Source organism: Labrus mixtus, chromosome 8 (assembly GCF_963584025.1).
Source record: "Labrus mixtus chromosome 8, fLabMix1.1, whole genome shotgun sequence".
In the NCBI taxonomy this organism is placed as follows: Eukaryota; Metazoa; Chordata; class Actinopteri; order Labriformes; family Labridae; genus Labrus; species Labrus mixtus.
In genome coordinates, this window is record NC_083619.1 from 22,139,509 (window position 1) to 22,163,392 (window position 23,884).

At 40.3% G+C, this 23,884-nt stretch overlaps 1 protein-coding gene across 1 annotated transcript in view; it reads left to right on the plus strand.

Moving 5' to 3' along the window:
• The window catches only part of LOC132979408 (piezo-type mechanosensitive ion channel component 2), an 88,051-nt gene that overhangs the window by 14,901 nt on the left and 49,266 nt on the right, over positions 1-23,884 (plus strand). The window contains exons 3-8 of the mRNA XM_061045172.1: positions 1,414-1,539; positions 9,190-9,232; positions 12,282-12,444; positions 14,491-14,764; positions 15,655-15,868; positions 21,106-21,280. Of these exons, the coding sequence (XP_060901155.1) occupies positions 1,414-1,539; positions 9,190-9,232; positions 12,282-12,444; positions 14,491-14,764; positions 15,655-15,868; positions 21,106-21,280 (995 nt within the window). The remainder of the gene's footprint in view (positions 1-1,413; positions 1,540-9,189; positions 9,233-12,281; positions 12,445-14,490; positions 14,765-15,654; positions 15,869-21,105; positions 21,281-23,884) is intronic.

Genomic DNA, 23,884 nt, shown 5'->3' on the forward strand with positions numbered 1-23,884 from the left:
ACAATGCCCTCTGTTTGAGAAGCGTTTTGAAAAGGTTCCAATGGGACAGCACTTTTTAAGATGAGTGTGGGACTACAGTCACAGATGGCCGTCGCACAACACAAATGCTTTATTACAGATAGGAAAGAGCAGGAAAAAAGCCACATCAGTTGTGTTGTGCAGAGAAGATTAGGACAAATTTGGACTCAGAAGCTCGCTAACAGTTTTCATACCTCATAATTACAAGCATTCTTTTCCTTTTTTTTTGTAAAAGCCGAGGGACTTGCAATGGGAAATTAGCACAAATTGTTTTCACTTCAGTATTTAATTTGCCTGCTGTGGTCAATTCTTGCACAAATTCGATGAAGCCCTGGGACAGCAGCGGTGCTTTACCTCGGCCAGGATATTGTGTCATATACAATCATAAAACTGTTCTATGTTCCCCTGCAAGGATGCAGTAAATTTAATGAGGTGGAGTTGTTGCCCTGAGAGGAACCAGTGGACCAAAGTGTGTAGATATGTGGGACAATTCACTCCTTCAGGGCATTTCTGTCATCACCTCCTCAAAGAACAGGAGTCTCACCAAGCGCGTTCTTCCCTGAGGACAAACACGTTCAATTTCCCAATAAGAGGGGGTCCGAGAATTCCTACTGTAGAGAACTATCCCCATAACAACTACTGAAATTATCCCAAATACCTGTAGGTGCCCTATAAAACAACCATGTGTGGAACAGCTGTGGCAGCTCCTCAGAGTGCTCTCATCCATCCCTCCCAGGATCTGTAATGTCCACTGACAGCTGTAGTCTTATCTAAATTAAAGAAAGACACTGGACCTGGCAGGAACTTCAGTGAATGTTGCTCTGACAGTCTTGGGACAGTGACGGTTTTTCTTGCGAACATGATCAGCCACCAAAGCCAGACACCAGAGAATCAAATCAGGTATAGAAGAGCTCATGTTGTTTCTCCTCCTATGACGAATTAGAGACTTAGAGGTCCTGCGGTCCACCAGAATGTTTATTTGACTTCTCAAAAGAAATAAACTTTGCTTCATGGAAGTGTTGCCAATTCTTAACCAGGATGTATATTGTGATCCTCAGAAAATCCCCCCTGGGTGCTCTCCCAGTCACCTTTGCCTTTCTTACAAATTTATTCAAAACAGCTCCAGACTTCAGTGTTGAATATGATTCGTTGTTCTCCTTGCTCTGCCCTGAGAGTACTAAAAAAAAAAAAATCACCATTAGGAGGCACTTCTTTGTGCTGAACGACTCTGAAAAGGTTAGAATTTCACAGAGTTCTCAGAGTCTAGAAAAAGAACCTTTTCCTTGTGTTTTAGTGCACGAATGATAGACGTAACATGTGGAAATCCTTAAAGGGAGTAGTGAAGGTGGTGGTGGTGTTAGTGGACTCACTGAAGCTGCTCTCTTCCTCCTCCAGGCCACACTGGGCGTCTGCTGCAGTCCCTCTGCTTCACCAGTATGTCCTTTCTGCTACTCCACATCATCTATCAGATTACAATCACCAGCCTCCTGGCAGGGGACTCCATCAACTCCGACTTCAACTGTGAGTACACCGCAACCTATGTGGCCCAGTTCTTTAAATGAAGTTTTTTTAATTGTATTTGTTAAAGCCAAAGAGACTCCTAAGTCAGTAATACATGAAGAAGGTGCACACTTGACTGATGTGAAGAAGGTGCCTGTTGACTGATGTAGTCTTACACATCCATCATGATGTAGTTGTCTGGTTTTTTTGTGTGTGAAATCATTTGTGTTCACATGCAGTCTTTATTTGGTGAGTCAGACTCATTTCAGATGAATGAAGCTACAATAAAATCCTCTAAATTCTATTTTGTTATTGGTTAAGTTGTGACACTTGCAACCCATATCTCCTGAAAAGTAGATTAGATACCTCAAAATGTTTTTTTTTGCCAAAGATAAAATAGAGAACAGCATTATGTTGCCTGGATTACAAACTCTGGAAAACAGGGTTAAAGCTCATTCAAAACTGATTTTGAAAGTGGCAGCTTTTCCATTCAGGCCTTTCTGAAAGGGCTCTCCAGCAAAACTGAAAAGCATGCACTGCCTAACCACTGGACTGGTACAAGAGAGATGGCTGGAAATCGGAGCACAGAGTACTGTATGATACATTTCCGAGCCATGCTTGTGGAATTAGATAGTGACTCCTTCAATGAGTTTCAACCTCTGTGCTTCCTAAAATAAATTGCCCACCCGGGCTCTTGGTCTGCTTAATCTATTATAATTCAAACACTTAAAAAGTCTTATATTATGTTTCAGGTGAATTCTCAAAGATTTAAAGCAGACCTCCTTCTTTTATCTATAATCTTTAGTGTTTTCAAACATCATACATCTTGTTCTTATATATGTCTATGTTATAAATAGGAGAAAATCATTTCACTCCCATAGATGCTGACGGTGTATTATAGAAGTGACAATGAACCGAATCTTGAATAAACTGGAGTCCGAATTATTCAAAAATATAAGAGGGTGAAGGAAGTCCCCCTTTACTTACCGAGGGCAAATGTTTTAACATGTTAGTCTGATTTCTATCATTTAAAGGAAAAGGAAAACTAAAAGGTTGAGTTATGCATTATTAGGAATGTTCTGTGCTTTTATTATATTCCCCTTAGTCACTGTCAGTCTTGATTCAGTTTGTCCTTTTCTACATATAAGATGAGATTCAGTGGAGGTTCTACATTTCCACTGATCAGTCAGGACAGAAAGGAGCACTTTTAGTGAGCAGAGTGTTTGTTGTAGAAAGGTCATTCACAAAGTAATAAGATGTGTGATACGTGAATGAACAATGGAAAATGCTTATAAATGCTTAGGCTTCTTCCCTTAACTTCTTCTGACATTATCCTGGTGTCTTCTATTTATTTGGCTAATTAACTTCCGTTGACATCACCTTCATCCGTGTCGAGTTTCCGTTTCTGGAATAATTTCATCCGCTTTGAGCTCGCACAGGTTCAACCAGAACGGTGAGGTCTCTACTTTTTCGGTTGTTACGTATTCCTGTGTGCACACGTGTGTCCCGTCCATCACACAGGCTGTTTAATGTTTGAACTTTGACCCGGGCTATCGATGCACAGTAGAGTGTGCGTGTGGTGTTTTCACAGTGTCAGGAAAGTTTCCACACAGAAAAACTTAGTGTAGACATGCCCCATTTGCAGGACTGGGTGAAATATGCTCTCTAATAATTTCTAGAAATACCCTTACTCTTATTGCATTTTGTCACATCATGACGATTTATGAATCTAACACATTCCTCATTGTAATTAGCTTCCTCGTGCCATATGGCGCTGTAGAAAAAAAACGAGATTCTTGCAGCCAGTAAAGCAAACACTGTAAGCTCCTGACTCAGTGTTGGAAGGTGTTAATAGTTGGCCTCGGGCTCCTCATGAAACTGTATCAAACTGTAACATTTGAATGTGTCTAGACAGGGCTGACCCTGACCTTGTGTTCTAATGGCTCGTTCTTTCTGATGCCAGTAAGTCGTTGTACAGCCAACTCCGCTCAGGAGGCAGAACGGACCTTATCGCCTGAGGCAGGGCACACAGAGCCGCTCAGAGAGGGCAGACTCAATTTTCACTCTAAGAAATCTTTAGCACTGCAGTCTCTATGGATGCAGATGTTGGCAGATTAAACCCTTATCTCTCAACCCATAACTGTAAATCTATTCATTCTGCTGTATTTATCTGTTTAGGATCAATCCGCCTGTTGATGAATTTGTTTACACTGTATTTTTTACAAGGTAGTTAATCGCACTACTTGCATGGAGGTAAATTATTAATGCAAAATAACTTCAACTAAATACCAGCAGAAAACCAGTCAAGTTATTACTGGTTCATTGACTTGTGTGTATGCATCAGGGGGCGGCTGTGGCTCAGCTGGTGGAGTCGATCGTCTCCCAACCGATCCCCAGCTCCCCCCGTGGCAACATGTCCGTTGTGTCCTCGGGCCAGACACTTATCCCGGATTTGTGAATGTGTATGAATGGGATTAGTTTCTTCTGATGGTCACTAAAACCTCTGCCATCAGTGTGTGGATTGGTTGGGAACAGGTAGGTGTAAAAAGCACTTTGAGAAGAATAGAAAAGGGTTAGTACAGTTTTTGGCCGTTCCACCTGGTGTTGTAAACATGCTGAAGGGGGGGGGGGGGGGGGGGGGGGGGGGATTATAAATATGGTAATTTATCGTTGTCCAGACTTGTGTGATACAATTATCATGTCACTGGTGCCAAATATTGATATTTTATTTCATAAAAAATGGTGCACTTAACAGATTTGTTTGGCAATTTGACTCACCAGGTCACCACTCCCGGTAGCGCTTATGACATAAATGAGGGAAACAAGAACAGAAGTTAATTCTATCTTCAAAAGAAGTTGACAGTGAAAAGAAGTAAAGGGTTGAAGACTTTAGATTTTAGACTTTATTGTCCCCGAGGGGAAATTCTTTTCCACAGCACCGTTACTGTCCAACAGACAAGTCCCACCAAAGAAAATTCATACGCAGAAAAACAGAGAATAACACAACAAACAGAATTAGACAACAGTCAAGAGTTCCCATTCTGGCCTGTTCAGCGAGGCCTTTTGTTCAGGACCGTTGTGACAGCAGGGATCAGGCTCCTCCCGAGGCGAGCCTTTCTGCACCTCAGTGCTCTATGCCTCCGTCCTGAGGGAAGTGGGGTGAGGTGAGTGTTCAGTGGGTGTGTGAAGCATGATAACAGGTGATGCTGACTACAAACTGCAGTGAATAAATATATGTATCCTGCACGTTACCTTTTAAGGGGTATTTGAAGACATTCAGTCAATCAGATATCATTTGTCATATCATTGATCTCAGAATCACTGTGGTATCGTAATGTTATCTTCCCCCAATGCTGGATATGAACTTTTTGTTTGTCAAAGCATTCAGGACGCAGTCTCAGACAGTGACCATAAAGCTCCACCATCCTGAGTCATTATCTGCAACATTTAACAGCAAAGTCTCTGTCTGTGCTACGAGCTGCTCAAGAATCCTCTTCTAATGAACAGCTGCTGGATCCTGACTGTCATTTCACAATTAATGAGGCACAGGGTGTAGAGATTAAACATTGCATGCTCTGATTAAAAAAAAAAAAAAACTTCATATGGAGCCAGAGAGACACTGAAGACTATGAATGAAAAGTAAAAAATGAGTCAGTAAGAAAAGAACCTCTACGATGACTTGTAGTGCATGTTGCTGACCACATTTATTGCACAACATAAAACAAAGAAAACTTTCAATTTAACCCTGGTGTGATGATTTATACACACATTGTTAGATGTTTTACATCCTGAAGTCCTCCCCCTAAGTTTATTTTTGGGCTACATATGAAAAAGGAAGTCAAACATCCCTCTTTGTCCCCATGACCGGACTCCCAACAATCTGACTTAAAGCCTTATCTCAAATTTCTATATCTGGTATTCAGCCTCTTGACACCCTTTTCCTTTAAGCCGCCAAGAATAAACAAGGAGTCCTCCAGCGCGGGTAGGCGGTTATCCCCCCTCCAGATAACTTCATGTCATTTCCTCTGTTCACTCTCGCCAAATAAACCATTAAAGCAGCAAAAAGTACGAATGAGAGACTCCTTCCAAGGAAAAGTTACCCCCCCCCCCCCCCAGCTGTTAAAGCGGGTTCGGTTGCTGGTCACCAGATGAGCAGGGGTCGGCTTCCTTTGGAGTCATCTGTCATTCTTCTGAGCTGACTCAACAAGCTGGGGATTGTGTTTATTAACAGTTCCAGGCATTTTGTGTTTACCATCAAAGAGGAACAGATGGGTGGAGCTCACTCTGTTTCAGATACTGATAATGAAATTGTCAGATAGTGACAAAAACTGACGCTGACTTTTGAAATACTTTCCTGTCATTGTCTAAACGCCTTCACTGTCATTGCCTGTACCGGCAACCCCCCACCCATTTGGCAACCGAGGAGGATAAAAAAAACCCATAAAAAGTTATAACAGTGTTTGACGGACATGCTGGATATTTCATCAGCTCATAAGGAGTAAACGGCCTGTTGAATGGCTTTTTTTGTGACCAGTTCCCCAGAGACAGTCTTCATTAAACCATATATTCACCCGTTTATCCACACATATCCTGCCCAGCACTCTCTAAATACAAAACACATACTAAATGCTCCTTCCTCTTACTGATAGCCTGATTATAATGATGACGTGCTGAGTTGTTAACGCTGCATTTCTCACATCGCTGCAGAAAAGGGCAACTTGTGTCAGGCCCCAGAGATAGAGGAAGGAGTGCAAAGAAATGCTGCGCTGAGAGGTTAACGGCCCAGCAAGTACAAAGGGAGTTTTATGATGATGCTCACATAAAGTCTGAGGACAGGTATTTTTGGTGCTCAGCTGGGGCGGAAAGCGGCCTCGCCTCACCTCAACGGGCAGAAACTCTCACACTCTTTTCCAGAAACCTCTACGCTGAGTTCAGACTCTTCAGAATTACAAAATACACCCCTCGTCATCGAAAGGATCAGACTGGCCGAACTTTACCCCCAACATTCCTCATTTATGATTTCACACACAGGATGGGTTTCCTCTTACATCTGTAGCCTCAGTTTGAGCCGGGTGAAGTTAAGTGTAGCGCTGTTTGAACGCTGAATATCACTAATACAGACTTTATGTTGCCTGTTGTCATCAGGGCTGACCTTTTAGTCTGTGGAGTTTATACTTGAGAAGGACAAAAGAGGCCTTTTGTAATCAATGAACTTTATCCGCCTTTTTAAGAGACAGTATCATTTCAAGAGAGTCCGTCATGGTTAGATATTCTAGATACATTCTGACAATGGGAACAAGAGAGCAGATCTGAAACTAAAGCCTACTTAGTTTGAATCTATCTGATGTAGCAGTGACTGGTAATGAACTTAAAACAGGGGTGATTCTACTTTGCCTTTTATAAATCATCTTTAAGAAGTAAATAAGAACACTGTGTTTGTTTTAAACATGTGTCAATGTGATAATAATATACAGTATTGTTAGAGAAGATTCAGGTTCAGGTCACTGTATTTGTAGCTGTAGGTACGTTTGGTTGCAGGGAGAGTCACATATAGTTGATAAAGCACAGACAATACACAAAACATACAAAGTGCAAATGCATGGTACATGGGTAAAGGTGCATGAAGGTGCATAAAGTGTGCAGATTGTAATCGTAAAGTTTGATAAACAAGTTGATCTGTAAACGTTACAGAGCTTAGAAGAAGGTGTCGCTCAGGCTTACGGTTCTGTCATGTTGGTGAGTCTGTTTGGTTATTGACTGGAAGTCAACTGGCCCACACAATCGCTTTTGTTTTTCAGGTCTGGTTTTTGCTTTTCCAGTTGTTTTGTGTTGTGACACAATCAGGTCAGTCCTCTCACAGTTTATCCGCGGGCATTTTAACACGGGCGTAGACGTGCGGCGGTGCAGAGATTCCTTCAGTGTTTAAACAGATGAGTCGGAGGAGGACTGTGGGTGAAGGTCAGAGGTTAAGTCAGAGGTTAGTCATGGGGAGCTCCTCCCATCACAGATTGACTGGACCTCCATGTCCCCCAACCACAAAACACACCTAACATCTGCACGGCTGTCTGTGCAGCTACTGTTGTCACTGATGAGTGATAAAGAAACACCAGGGTTTGTGCTGACAGTACATTGTTGTTTTTATTGAACAGACTCTGTTTCCTGTTTCTGACAAAGTGCCCAGCCGAGTGACTCATTCCTTTACTGGATACTTAGTGTTTGTAATTAGGGAGAAAAACGTTAACTTAACTTTTATCTTAGTTTGAACAGTCGTTTCATTCATCAGATTGTTTCTATTTCTCCCTGTTGCATAAAGGCTGTGCAGTTACTCACACTTTCATTGTTAACAGGATTTCAGCATTTGTATTAAACACTTCATAAAAATCTGAGTTTATCACAATAAAGTAAAGCAGTGCCTGTTCCCTCTGAATGAATATACATTGACCCATTGGATGACGGCCTGTGTATAATGGCCATGCTTTTACACTTCACTTCACAGCAGTTTGATGAAGCTCAAGTTAACTATCTGCTACTTCAATTGGTGCTTATATGGTGATGAGAAATCAAGCTTTTTGGATTTATTGTGGATTCAGGAGAAACATGATTTGGAAACGTAGTGACTTACAGATACTACACGTCACATTTTGCTCTCTTATCTTGTAGGCCTGGTTTGCGTTGAAAGCTTCTCCAAACTAAAGTAAAAAAAAAAACTGGCATTGCACTTTGGTGGTACTTTTTTTTCTAACTTGGTACTGTAGCTAGGTGGTTGTAAAACACATTTGTGACTGGCTGTGATCACTATATTTTATTTGCAAGATTGAATCATCATACTGTCAAATCTTTTGGATTTTTCTTTCTGTTATGTATCCTAATGCTCCGTGTGCTTTTCAGAATTTCAGCGACATCATTTATCAACCTCAGCAGCCTCCTGATAGTAAAAGTGGTTTTCACACAGTGTCGAATAAATCTGATGTGGCTTTTTCTCTTTTCAGTGCTGTCACTGAAGTGTGTTTTAACGTCTTCTCTCTTCCCCACTGCGCTCCATAAAAGAGAAACTTCGTCACCTCAGCAGCAGCTCAGCACCTAATTAGCCGCCTAATACACCGTCAAAACAGCCGGATATATCGATATGTCATTCAGTTGAGATCCTCAAGTCACCCAGCCGATGTTTTGTTTTCTCTGGCAGGAAAAACAAAGGCCACTTCTTCTGAGTGTGCCGTTTGAATACCTGGAAATCTCTTTCTGAGCACTGGGGTGACGTTCAGGAACACTTCAAGGAGTCTGTGCTTAAACAATTCAGAGGTCTTAACTGCACTGTTTTAACACCTATAGGACATCTAAACGGTTGGCACAGAATGGTGTATTGTTTTAAAAATGACTGCTGAAATAAATTAAAAAGTGTTGTGGATCTTAAAATGATTGAACCCTGTTTTATTCACGTGTTTCTCTGTTGAAAAACAAGCCATAGTTATTAGCTTTATATTCTAGATACAGTGATGGAAATAATCTCTTCATACATGTCTGAATGTTTTTTGCACCCCTGAATGATCATCTTTAAATCAACCAGCGTTTTATGTTTTTATGATTCCGATGTCAAAGGGTTGTTTAAAGATGATGATAATCTTTGCTAAATAAATACAATTATTCATGAACTGATTTCATGTGTTTGTCCAGGTTCCTCGTGGGAGAAGTCCATCCGACAAATTGGCTTTGAGAGGTAAGATAATGATGACTTTAACATTTTCTAACTAAAGCAACTCTAATGAATGATACTGTCAACATTTAAACTGTATATATAAATATATATATATCCTCTATATATGTAAAGACAGAGGATATAAATCTGTCATGTTTCTGTAAAACAAACAATCAAACTGAAAAAAAATGAAAGCATGACATTTTTTTTCACTGATCCCCAATTTTTTATTTCAAGGCATTCAGACATTCGCTGTTTGCTGTTGAGAAAGAGCGTCAGCAACATGATGAAAAAAAAAATGTATACCATGGAAAAATAAAGCATGCCTATTTCACCTTTTTAATTTAAAAATGAACATTAAAAGTGTGTTTATTTTTTTTTGATCCAATCGTCGGAGGTCAGGCACGTTGCTCTCTTTCTCTGTGTTTCAGCAGCACATTGCATTGTTTGTGCTGAGTGTCCTTAATATAGCAACCCCACAATACAATTAAACACCACTTTTCGCATTTAGCTGCGCTGGCTCGTCCTCTGACGGGCGGTACGATTGCTGCTGACTTGTCCCTGTGTGGATTCTTGATGAACAGTAAACCCAGTTACGCCTGACACTCGGTTGACAGGCCTATGCTTCAAAGCTTTAGCTGCTGTGTTTGTCTCCTCACACCCCGTGATCGTGTTAGATGTGGTTTGCTAAGTACGGGAATGTCCAAACTCAGCCACATCCTTTTTCCAGTACTCAACAGCCCTCGGTGGATAGCATACTGTAAGTGGCGGAAGTAGAGCCATAAACATTTTATCCGGCCTGCATTTACCTGTTTGTGTTGAGGATCATATACAGTATATACAATGTTTACAGCTGCATTTTCTGCACGAGCCGATACTTTCTCCTTTTACTGCCTGTGTGGAGGAAAATGCAGCACATTAGTCAGATGTATAGGACACGAAGGGAATCACAGCTGTTTGAAGCCATCTCACTCAAGACAGATCCTTGAGCTCCCTCAAGTCTGACCTTTCCAAATCCTCCAAATATACCAAATATTTATATGGTCTACGACCGGTTTGGCTGTCGTATCCTTTCACTGAAGCCTCGTGAGTAATTGGGCCTGCAGTCTGAGGCAGGTCTTAGCACTGCTGATGTTTTTGTAATTCTCTCGCATGATAAACAAGGGGAAAGAAGCGGTCATTAAAGTTGCTGGCTCAACCTTGTCTGGCTCTGACGGTTTCCATCTCTTTCATCTGTGTGAGGATGCACAAAGCCTCACGACAATAAAGCACACGGAAAAAGACGTCCTTGATGAGAGTTAAGTCACAAACAGCAGCCCGAGGCCGATTGTAACTATTTATCTGGGTGTGCGTTTTCCATCATGTTTGTTAGCACCCTGTTTTCAACTTGTTAACTTTTATAAGCTTTGTATCCATTCAAGGCCAGAATGAGTTTGAAATGACCAGTTGCTTTACAACTCAAACTTCAAACTTTTGTCTGCTTTTGCTTGGGAGCCTGCGCCTCAGAATTGCCAGTATGTTTTGTTTATTGTAAACAGTTTCACTCAGAGCTCAGCATGATACGTAGCCTAAAGAAAACACTTTGCCGGCAAAACACAGGATGCAGTGCGATTGTTGTAAAACTGAAATAGAAATTGGTTTGGATGATAAAAGTGAGTTTTAAAGGTCTTGAAACCTGTTAGCCATTTTTGAGGACAACTTTTATTTGCTTTAATTGTACAATGCAATCATGACACCTCATAAAGCCTGTCCTCACGCAGCACCAACACATCCCAGCGACTCATTCAAAGCCTGAAGTTACTGCTGATGTCATGGCAACAGCTTGCCGCCACTGTTTGGCTTCCTGTTTGAACAACCCTTTTGGTATTTAGTTTGAGGTGAGCAGACTAATCAAATAACAAAAGTTACAAAAGCCTTGTTAGCTCACAGCAGACCACGAGACTTAAAACATTATTTAAAATAAATAATCTTAATTAAAAAAGACACCATGTAGAGTTTGGCCTATTGGTCTATTATGCAACAGTTTTTTAATGTTTGGATAGTTTTTTGTCTTTTACATTATTGATCTTTGAAGGTGTTACTCGGAGAGTGTCAATGCTGTTTTGTTATATTGTTGTCTGTCACATCAGTGTAATGACATTAAAACTTTGCACAGTATTAGTATTTGTAGGAACTGCAAAATGATTTGTTGATACAAATGATAAAGTGCACACATCATATCTTAAGTAAAACAGTAAATGTGACAAGTGTGAATGTATTTAATGTATTCATGAAGGACAAAAGAGCTTATTGTTCACCCAACTTAATCACAGACGACAGATGCAGTTTCTAAGGCAGTAAACATGTTTTTCACAGTTTGGTTAAAAAAATAAAAATAAAATACCTCATGGCCTCCTGGCTTTTTTTTTTTCTTCAAGTGGAATTTCACTCACATTTACATGCAGCGAGCCAGATTTCATTAAAAAGGGTGGTACTCCATATAAAAGCTGAAGCGATCAACACTACACATATTAAAACAACAGCTGAGTCATGGAAAAGAATGCAGATTCCCATGCGTTCATGTGAACAGGTATTGTTTTCTGAGAGATATAAACTGCTGTTCTTGTGAGCTTTAGTGCAACCTTTGCCGACGCAGACGCACATTCAAGGAAAATAATGTTCAGTGACAACTTACGCAAGCTTTTTTTTTCAAGATTGTTGGACCGTGTCTCGCTTTCTAAACAATCACAGACGCAGGATGATTGAGACGGACATAGTGGGTGATATGTGACAAATATTCCAGGCCAGATCCAAACATGCGACTGCTCAGTAATTTCTGGGCCTCGTCCAAGTGAACTTTATAAGCAACCACAAGTCCCGGGATTTCTTAGAAGAACTGTTTCATATTAAAAGTGATTGTCCATGGACAGTTAAGAGAGTTGTACTCTGTCCCATTTTCCATCATTGGGTTCTGATTTCAAGATTGCGCCAAATCCCAATTCTGGGACGTATTGAAATAGATCTTACTTATAGAAAAAACAAGCGTCTGCTTTCTGTCAACACATATCCTATGTTCTGTGTTTGTCCTCAGTGTGATTGGTGCAGACGCGGGGAACGGCATCCGAGTGTTCATCCCTGACATCGGCATGTTCGTGGCCGGCTTGGCCATCTGGCTGCTGTGTCGTAGTCTGGTCCAGAAGAGGCCGCCTGAGGACATGGCCCAGTACAACACTGACTTTGACGCAGAGGAACAAGTGGGTTTCATTTGTGGTGACATGTATCGTCTTGTCTGTCTATCTATCGATCTGTTTATTGTGTCCTAGTTGTCTAATCCATCTAATCTTACTAGTTTGTCACTATCCCTGCAACAATACCCCATGATGTAATCAGAGAAAACGGTGCAAATCACAGAAAAGTCGAAAATAATGAAATTTGGAAACAAGACACTGGAGAGGTATTTCCCTTTGTGAATTAACAAAATGAATATATTTTATTTTACATTTAGTTCTATTTAGTTTTTCAATTACATTTACCACCTTAAAGAAGAAAAATCTGATTTAATTAATTATAATTTTACAAATTTACAAATACAAAACACACCACACCCATCACATGATAACAACCTGTTTGGATTACGCTCAGTTAGTGAAGAACATATAAGTTATCTGATGTGTCTAAGTTTTCATGATGCACATAACACAAAAAAAAATTAGAGGACGCAGCTGTTGGTCTGATGAAAAAACTTACTGAGCATTTCAGCCCTGATTTGAATTATACAACTCTTTATAGAGAAACAGGACAGTGGATTTAGTGGGAAATCAGGGAGAGAAAGAGAGAGAGAGAGAGAGAGAGAGAGAGAGAGAGTGGGGAATGACATGCGGCAAGGAGGTCAGATTCCAACCTGGGCTGCCCAATATGAGGAATGTATCCTCTGTACATGGGGTTTGCAAATGAACCACTAATCCACTGGTGCCCCATTTTTTAATTTATTTTCAGGGATTAGGACCCAAATGCAGAGTAAGAGCAGATGTGATTTCATGCAATGAATCGATTGCAAAGAGGCAACAAACAAAATGCTCATAGCAAGGTGAGGCTGGCAAGGGAATCCAACTTTTGACACTGTACAAAGACAACCAAACAAGAATTAACCCTAGAGGAAACAATTAAAAAGGGAAAGGTAACTCTGATAATGAACTACGACAGGAAAATGAACAAACACCATGAAACAAGAAGTAACTCATCCTAGACAGTAGAGCAGGACTGAAGAGGGAATAATATCGAAAACTGTGTACCACTAGCTGACTTTAATTTATACAAACAAAAACTGAAGATATTAAAAATGTTTTACAGTTTCTTAAACGTGATGATGATTAAAACGTTTCTCACACTATAGATGACCACAGACCTCAACGTAAACATGTTTACACAGGAGTATTTCATATTTCTTGACAGGGGGAAAGGAAAAAAAGGACTATGAGCTTTCCATCATTTACAGTTTGCAGTTAATGTTGACTGGCAGGTATGCAAACAAGTTATAACAGCTCAGCTTCTTAATCCTGCCAGTGGTTTGAAATGTCCATTGAAGTGTCTTTTCTGTCCCCTTTGAGCCTAAAAGCTGGAAGAAGCTGAGCAGAAGTTTGCGTAGCTTGTTCCCCCTGCGTGTTGATGACTTGGAATACAACCCTCGTCTGCTGCCGAGTCCTACTGACTCTTTATGACTCAGTGTTAATTAAATCCACATTTACTTTCACTTCTAATGTGCTGCTCATGCTGGCACAGATGGCACCACTTCCCATTACTGAGAAGAAACACCAGGAATTCCCGTGTAGATCCTGCGTTTGTGTTGATTCCTGCCAGTGAGCCATCTGAGCTGAAATTGGTGTTTGAGTCCAGCAGCAGTTTTACCACCTCAGTCTGTCTTTGTCTAGTGCCTTTTGTGTGTGCTTTTATAAGTCACAGGAAATGGCTCACTAGTCATTATGCCGTTAAGTTGCCGACTGTAGGAGAAAAAGGGGACACATAGTTGGTTAGAAAGTGCAGCCAAGGAAGAGCTGGCTGTATTACATCATGAGCAAACAGTGGAAAAACATCTGCCAAGATATGTCAAACAGCCACATAAACCACACATTTGTTTAAATAAGCCGTGCTACATGGCAAACATGCCCCAGAAATGCTGCCAACTGGGAGGGCTACCTGTAGGAAACACTTTTCAGCACCATGGAGAGCTCAGATCCTCAAACTGCACAATCATTCATTACTGAAGTCTAACGCACTGTCACTGTGTCATCCGTCCCGGAAAGGAGGAAGAGGAGAAGCTAAGCCTGGAAAACAACATCCTGCTCGAGGAGGACCTCGATGCAGGGTACGAGGCTGAGGAGGATGAGGAAGACGAGGAGCTGGATGAAGAGGAGGAGGAGGAAGAGGAGGAGGAGGAGGAGGAGGAGGCGAAGGAGAGCACCAAGATGAAGGTCCTGCGGCACGTGGCGCAGGTGGCATCCAAAGTGAAGGAGGTTATCGGGAACTTGATCACCACCGCTGGGCAGGTGGTGGTCACCATCTTGCTGGGCATGACAGGTGAGCAGCTTTGCATGTGGTGAAGTGAATCTACATGTCGATCCTAATGCATCACAATGAGTTTTTTTTATTTCTGTGATTTTTCTTTCGCAACTAAAAAGCAATGAAATGTAAAGGTTTGCAGAAACACTGTGCAGCTGAATACATTTTGAAATAGTTGTTATCGAACCAATAAAGTGTTCTCTCCGTTGCTTTTTAATGTGCTTGTGATTTTGTGTGGCTGCTGCCTTGGCCATTTCTCTCTGGCAAAAGAGGGATGTGATTATAATGGTACTGAAACAAAGGTTAAGTAAATTATGAATATGTCGTAAGAAGACAATCCAGTACAGCCCGATATAGATATGATTTAGATCTTTTTTTATCAATGGAGTCTATTGCAGCCACACACCCGCACCGCTGAGTTCTCTTACTGATGTTGCCTTGCATAGCACTTGATCAGTGTACGAATGTGTGTGTGAAAGGACGAGAGCTGACATGTTGCATAAAGCACCTCGAGCGGTTGAAAGATTAGGATGGACCTATAAGAGTGCAGTCCCTTTTTTACCATTTAGAAAGATGGGAACAAATGTGAGCTTTAGTCATTCTATCAACCTTTTTATAGAGAAAGAGAAAAGGTTAACACATCTACAAAATGCCCTTCAAGTACACCGCTGACCCATTCTTTGGACTTGCATCCCTTAAATGGAGGACATTATGTTTGGATGTATTTAAGAGGGAGCTTTTCTCGACGGTGTGCTTTAAAACAAAGATGTAGTAAGCTGTATCTGAACTGAAGTTAAGGAGGTAAAACATACCTTACAGCTAGATGGATAAGAAACAAATCTGAGTCAAACAGTATTTATTTGAACCTGCTTCTAACACCGCTGTTTTGTTTTTTTGTGCGCTTGCAGGAATCATGCTGCCCTCGTTGACCTCAGCTGTTTACTTCTTCATCTTTCTGTTCCTTTGCACCTGGTGGTCCCTCCGCCGGACCTTCGACACACTCATCTTCAGCTGCATGTGCGTGCTGATGGCCATCTTTAGCGCTGGGCACCTCATCGTCCTCTACCTCTACCAGTTTCAGTTCTTCCAGGAATCCATTTCGCCCGACGACAGCTACATCAGGTCAGAATGTCAAATGGCGTGAACTTTTAAAATCTTCACCTCGTGTGTTTTCTGTGTGTCTTTTTTGTGCGGCCAGAAGTTGAAACAATACACATCTTATCATTTATCTTTCTAAATTGAAAAGTGTCAGGATTTCTACTTTGAAGAATAATCTACATTAAAGACAGTTTTTTTTAATGTGGACCCCAGGAGGAATAGCTGAGCTCTTGGGTACAGCTACTGGAGATCCTAACAAACAAACAAATAAACAAATAGTTCAAACTGTCTCTCACGCAGCAGCTCAATCTAGAGAAATTAAAACCTACAATTCTGTGTCTTGTTTACCTTACCAGGAAACATTAATAGAACAAGCCCATACTTTGGGTGTCTGGCTCCTTCATAATGTAAAACACATGATGTGATGATAGGGCTCAGCAGCCAGACCTCCTTTGACTCTACAATAATTATTGCACCCAAGGCAAGTTTGTTTAAACGATGATAAATATTTACTATTGTTACAAACAAGAAGGAAAAGGCGATGCAGCTGGAGGGGGGAAACTGTATATCTTTATTCTACTCACAGCACATCAATATCAGCAGCAGAGCTTTTAGGCTCTCCACTACAACAAGTGTTGTTTCATTATGCATGAGAGAGGAGACAATCAGCTGTCTGTGGCTGCGGCGGTGAAACGTTGTGGTTGGAGAACGCCACATAGTTGCACATCTTGCCAACATACGTTAGTCACAGTTGTGATGAATGCAGACCAATAGAAAGAAACTCACTCGGCTCGTTGTGTTTGACTGACAACCTGAAATGCAAACAATGCTGTTTAATCAATCTAATTAATCTAATTCAAGAAATATAAAGGATACCACACTTGATGGTTCACATTAACATGTTTTTTTCTGTTATGGCACCAAAAAGGAAGCATTTAAATGTATGATTTGTAAGTAAGGATGTTGCCTTCACTTGAAAAAAAAAATCTGAAGTGAAGTTATTATCATTTCAGAATGACAAGAAATGTTTTTAGGTAAAATATCTGATCTTTTTTTCTGAATTCACGAGATGCTAAAAAAAACCAGATTGCAACTGAGTCGCTGGCACAATACCTGTATCTTCTGAAACACACAGAGCCGCAAACATGCGATATGTATCTGTAGATACAGTATGCATCAGAGATATAATTACAATGAATGTTTGGATTTCAAGCTCTATTTTGCCATTCAAGATAATGTGGTGCCAAAATGAATGAAAAAACATTGAGAATTAATCCTTTTGAATTTTATATATTGTAATGGTAGACATCATGATGTAAAATATTATAGTATAATAGTTTGGTATGATATAGTTTAAGAGTTAATCTGGATAAATATACCCGTGGTAATAAACAATAATGTGATACATTTACAAAATGTTGCTGCAAAAATGTTAACAAATTCCCCTTTTCATTTTCAAGATTTATTTTCTTTGGCAGAGACAACAGTACAGACATGTATTTACTCATCTGGTACAAAGATAAAATATAAATCAAGGCACACAATAAAAGTTTATATAACTTACAGAACATTTTCTGTTGTAATTGCGTTAGTTGTAAAAAAATTCAGATGGATTTCCTTAAATGGAGATCCTCTCCAACAAAACCCAAAGAACACAAACAGTTTAACTAAGAATATAAAAAAAAGAACAAAGTCTAAAAAAAAGATCTGTTCAGTAGTTCATTTAACTTGCAGCACGTGATTTGAACCTTTAAATCACGATGACTTTATCATCAGCAGCATCACCAGCAGCGCTGTAGCTATTGTTTCACTGTGGCTTTTGTCTCAGTGCCCTTGGTGTTGCAGAGTTGTATTGATCTCACGGTTTCTCATTTGAAAGCTGTGCTGCTGCGTGTCAGGACCGAGGCTATTTACAGCTATGTTTAGCTGAAACTGCCTTGGACAAACCTTGTGTCCTCCCCATCCCTCTCCTGGTTTAGATGGTAGATAAGGGTGTGATTACACTGCTGCATTGATGGGTTTCTGGTTAAAAAAAAAAACACTTATTAGAATGAATAGATCCCCTTCACACCATCTGCCCACTATTCAATCTGTACATACTGCAGTATACTGTGAAGCAAAAGGACTGTCTCACAGACTGGAAGCACAAAGTCTGTGGTTTCAACCCTGAGGTGGAGTCCTGAGATAAATATGAGAGTTTGCCACTTCATAAAAGGGAACAAACAAAACACTTATATGTTAATTACACTTTACCTCTTAACTGGTGGGTGGGGACCCAAAAGTGGGTCTCGCAGCAATTTTCAGTGAGTGACTTAAATGGTGTCAGAAAGGTTATTGGATACTTTTTGAACATGTTCGTTTTGTTCTGTCTCTTTGTTCTGTCAGATGTTTTGTACCATCTAAGGTCCAAACTGCATTCATTTTCATCAACCAAATCGTACTGAGCGAAAAGAATCAGAAAATTAACTGCAAAATCACGAGCTGTTAGAGTGAGAAAAAAAAAATACTGTCTGCTGAGAGTCGTTGGCAGCATTCATACAGAATGTCACGCACAAACTTTCCATTGATGTTGACAACAATTTCACCTTCATTTTACCCAAATAATCTGTAATTATAGGTTACCTTGATCCCTACATACTGGAATGGTGTCCACTTATTTTTTACTAATCAACTCTATGTGGACAAAACCAAACTCAGTCAGCTTGAAAGTGCAGCGCTGTACAGCAGAGAGTTGAGGTGCAGACAGCTCATCTTTACAATCAGATCCAAAACAACTGCAAACTGCACATCATTTGGCACGTTGGGCTTAAATATCACTCCCGCGATATGCGTTTTAAATTGACAGAGCAGATAAACGGGGCAACTGATGTGCAATTCATGTAGATATCGACACGATAGATCTAGTCTGAGTGAATACTCCCCTGAGTTCATTAACTGATGAGCGATTACAAGTCGACCTTGCCTTATTTAAAAGGGTCTTAAGACAAGATTCTTGGAAACCAGTCAACCAAGCTACCTGATAATGTAAATATCATCATGTATCAAGGTGTTTGAATGGGTGTAATGTTTTTAAACAGTGCACTTCTCATTTTGGACTTGTGTATTTGAGGTGCTAATTTTGGAAAGTGTACCACAAGCTTCTTTGATAGCTCTTAACATGAACAGGGGAGCTATTTAATCATCTGCCATCTCCTCATGTGTTCATGTTGACTTTCCACAGCACTGAGGTATTTCTGTCTTCTGCTGTGCATCACAGTTTCTTCTGATCCAGCCTGTTTCCTCTCTGCACACTCTCAGGCAGGCACTGGGAAACTCTTACAGACATAAATGTGTGCAGCCCCCCCCCCCCCCCATTGGACAATAGGCCACCTCAGTGCCTGGCCTAATTGTGCTTGTTGACAGTGACTTGGCCTTGCTGTCGGCCGGGTGTTGAGTTAGACTGTTGAGAGGTCTGGCTTCAACTCTGCTTCCTGCCTCCCTTCCTTACAATGGAAGTCCCCAGTCATGTGACCACCAGCTTCATGTGGCCTTCCCCAGCTGCAACAAGAAACCGTTCAGGAAGTGTGGTGGGGTCAAAGGGGGGTGTCTACTCCTCCACATGGCAAAGAAAGAAAAGACTTAGGAGGCATCTAAATCTGTGTGGTTGTCACTGGAAGGCGTCAGCGCCCTTCCTGTTGAGCAGATGACCTTTATCCTGCTCAGAGGAAAAGGAGTGAATCATGTGGCATCCTTTGTGGTACAAACAGATTTTCAGCCCCTGTGCATCTCAGAGATTCCAAGGTTAGGGCGTAGAAAATGATTTGCTTAGCAGGAATGCTTTGAAGCAGAAATTAATTTACATGAAGGCATTCAAATGTTAGAATCTTAAATAATGCTCTTACTACAGTAACTTGACGTGCTAAACTCTTTTTGATTGGTTGACATTGTGTTAACATTTTAAATGTACAATGAAGGTAGTTTGAGATTCTCTGTTAAGAGCATAAGGGCCCATATTGAAAAAAACAACCCAAGAATTAATGTTCAAATGTTCAAGACATACCTCCTTTAAATTATGAAAATACTGAACCAAAGTTTAGAAAAACTGGATTAACTCCATTCATCCATCACTATAATTTAAATCTCATATCTTTGGAGTGTGTTGGGGTGGGAGCATGCTTAGTAATGTTGTCTAGGCATCACCTTCCCAAGCCGCAGCATCTCGTAACCAATTGGGTTTCTAATCCTTCCACTGATTTTCTTTTCCTACGGGAATCATCTTTGGATGATCCTGCCAATTGGACATGCCCAGTAAACCTCCAAAATCACACACAAAGGATGCATCTGTAGTTAAAGCTCCGCCTTTATCTCCTCTTTATCATATCAGTCCTGAATATTGCCTTCAATACTGCTGACACAGCACATTTAGAGTTGTAGAGAGGTCTTCTAGGCTGGTAACCTCTGATAACATGGGGAAACCAAGCCAACATGTATTTCATTTAACCAAAAGACAGCTGTGCAGGTTTCTTTGCAAGTAAGGTGTCCATCACCTCATTTAAATTGGCTTTATTTCTGGAATCAATAACTAGATTTATAGACAAAGAAGTCCAAATGCTCCTACACTGAATAGAATGTAATGAATGAAACTCTACACTTATCTCAATGAAAACAACCCCTGATTAATTACATTGGACCAGTTTACAAAAGATTTAAGCATCAGTATTCATATGTTAATACCTCCGGCTGTTCGAAGGAAACACAATTTAAGAAAGACAATCATTTTATCCCTTTATCCCACTCTGTTTAAAAAGAGTTTAATTCTTATTTTCAACTGGCGTTCAGGGATAAATACAAGGACAAAGGTTCTCTTTTTTTAGGTATAAACTCTGGAGCCACTTCATTAGTTAGGATTTGATCTCGAAGAGATAATAATTGATAACATTTTTTTATGTAATACATCGTTTATCAATTGGAAAACAAAGAAAAATGACGATCTCAAATCATCAATCTTATGTAGCTATAAATGTCTTGTTTTGTCTAATCCCCCAATATATTCCATATATGTTGGACATAAAGCTAAATATACATTTTGAAGAAACTAGTTGTGTTCTTAGAAAACAGTAAACCTGTAAATCAGACCCTTTCATCACATTTTTTCATGTGTATGTTTAGGACCTCTATGTTTACAAAAGTTGAAGCTTCGTTTATTCTGTTCCTGATTTCACATCTTCAGTTCTTGTACAATATGCCTGTTTCCTCATATGCCTGTCTGTCTGTCTCTGCAGTGTATTTGGCATCTCTCCCATTGTTCAGAGCAACTGTTCCTACACATGGAAGCTCATTGTGCACCCGCAGCGTAAGTGGTACCACTTTGTCAACCCCATCATGCTGCTGCTTCTCTACTACACCCTGGCCACGCTCATCCGTCTCTGGCTGCAGGAACCCATCGACCAGCTGACGGTGAGGACAGCAGACACAATTCAATAAAAACACAAACATTTACTGGAAAATATGTCGATTATTTGGTCAGAGGGTCAATGTACTCTGTGACATGATGGATTTGTTTACCGTAGAATGAACAAAAACAAAACCAAGTCATTGCTTTTTAGACATGAGGGGTCTGAGAAAAATGTACCCTAAGGAAACACTTAATGATCGTGTGATAAATTGTACATGCTATGATACCTGAGTGGCCAAAGTTAGACAATAAAATACTTATTCTGGAGTCTGAGAGAAAAATGTTTCAGATAAAAACCTAATTTCTTGTTGGTTTCCTAAAAAATCACAGAGCAAGAGTGTCATTCTTGATTCTTGTAGTCCAGATAGGGAACTTTATATTAAATCTATTTTTACTCTGTTTCTGTTCATAACTCTTTGCAAAGTGCACAAAGTACACAGCAGCTATCACTCAATCAATCTTTATTTGTATAGCACCAATTCATAGACAATTTACAAAAAAGCAGGTCCAGATCTTACTCTTAGTTATATTATTATATACATTTTATTGCAATTATTATTTCCAAAGACCCAACATTAATCCACCAGAAGCACAGCGCTAAGCAACATTAGAAAAGTTAAAAGTGGTAAGAAAAAGCTCCCTTTCCGAGGCAGAAAACCTCGAGCAGAACCAGACTCATGTTGAACAGCCATCTGCTGAAACTGTGTTGAGCTTGGAAAGTGGGATAGAAGGAGATGTAGGAAGCTGTCTGTGCATTAGTGTGTGTGATGCACAAAACAGCTCAGTGACCAGAAAGTAAAACACAACATAACTGACAACTCTTAATCATGGACATCACAGCTGAAACGGATAATGACTGTTTTTTTTTTTTTTACTGCTGGGAAAGTAAAACCTAAAATAACAAGCACAGTATGTGATGAAAGTATAATAAGTCCTGTAGTATTTGAATGAGCTCCTGTGTTGTGACGACTTGGTCTGCTGTTATTGTAAAAGTCGGGTGGATGCAGGCAGCCGGAGACGTCAAAGATACTAAGCTGCTATTTGGCACACAACACCCCCATAAAGCTCGTCAGTACATTCCAGACAGAGAACTGAAATAGAAGCAGATTGAATTAAACAGGCAGCCAGGTGGCCTCGTGAGCAGAGAAACTGTATTGATGGAAGCTTACAGGAGGATCGATCTGTCCGCCGTAGCTCAGGTGTTATCTGAGACACTGTTGTTCTAATTTTGACAGAGCGTGAAGGGAGGATGAATCTTGGCACCTTGTTCCAGTGTTACAGTGCTGCACAGGGACAGAGCAACTGTAACTGTTGCATATTAACTATCCACTGACTTATGAAGCTATCAGGCTTTTTGGAAGGTGTTGTTGGTGGTGCAAATATTTACAAATGTATCTCACTGGTGTAAAAGATGCATTCTGTATCTTAAATATCACATTTCCTCCAAAGCTTTTAATCTCTCTCTCTCTCTCTCTCAGTGTCCTAATGAACGTTTTCTGTCAAATTCTGGGACCCCTTTGGACAAAGCAGGATTATCTATCTCTGATCTTGTCCTGTAAAAAAAGAAATATTTTCTGATGACAAAATCTCATCCTTCTTTATTTTAAATGTCTGATGTGCAACTGACAATTAATTTAGTCGCTGAAAATTGTGTTCGAGCATTGAACTGTTAATTAACATCGTTTGACTCTGACCCCGCAGCAGAGGTGAAAGGCATATAAAATAATGTTATGTAGAAATAATCTTCTCTCTGAGGGTCTTTTGTAGGTCATATGGAGGCATCAGACTAATTTGTAGTCCGTTTCATGACCAGACAAAAACTCCTCACAGGAGCTTTAAATTGAATTTTATGTTCAACCAAAGTCCCCTTAGCCCCATTTTATTGGATGAGCTAATTTTCCATCAGTATACAATCAATAAAGTTTTCTTTTATTATATCACTGGGGTTGCATAAAAACTCCCTTAGGCAGACACTTGAAAACCTCTGTAATGAAACCAAAACTACCCATCTGGCTTTGACATGATGATGGGATTTCTGTGTGAAATGACCCTTTAAAGGCTACACATGCCCCCACCTTTATTTCATACCAACTCAAATGCTACGACAGAATTAAACCTGCTGCTGCTCTCGAATGTGGTTAGTGGTGAGCTGTAACCCTGAGAACTCCCGCTCCTCAATTTCAACTCTTCGTTAAACCTCAGCGCTCGGTGCTCAGCTCCTCCGTCCTGTAATGGAGTTATAGATTAGTGTTTTTATAGAAGGGTCAATACTTCCCTGTAAACCTGCAGGACTGTATGCATTATTGATCCCTTCTCAGAGTGTGTGTGTGTGTGTGTGTGTGTGTGTGTGTGTGTGTGTGTGTGTGTGTGTGTGTGTGTGTGTGTGTGTGTGTGTGTGTGTGTGTGTGTGTGTGTGTGTGTTTGGGTTTTTACCTACTCTAACACTTTAAACGATAATAAAACATGATTAGAGGATAAATCAGCGGCTGACAGGTTTGTTCGATAGTGAAGATGCCGCGTTATGATTGACTTCATCTTCGACGAAAAGACAAGAGACATCTGGATGCTCCGTTAACATTTTTCAGTTCATTTAACACTTCAATTTG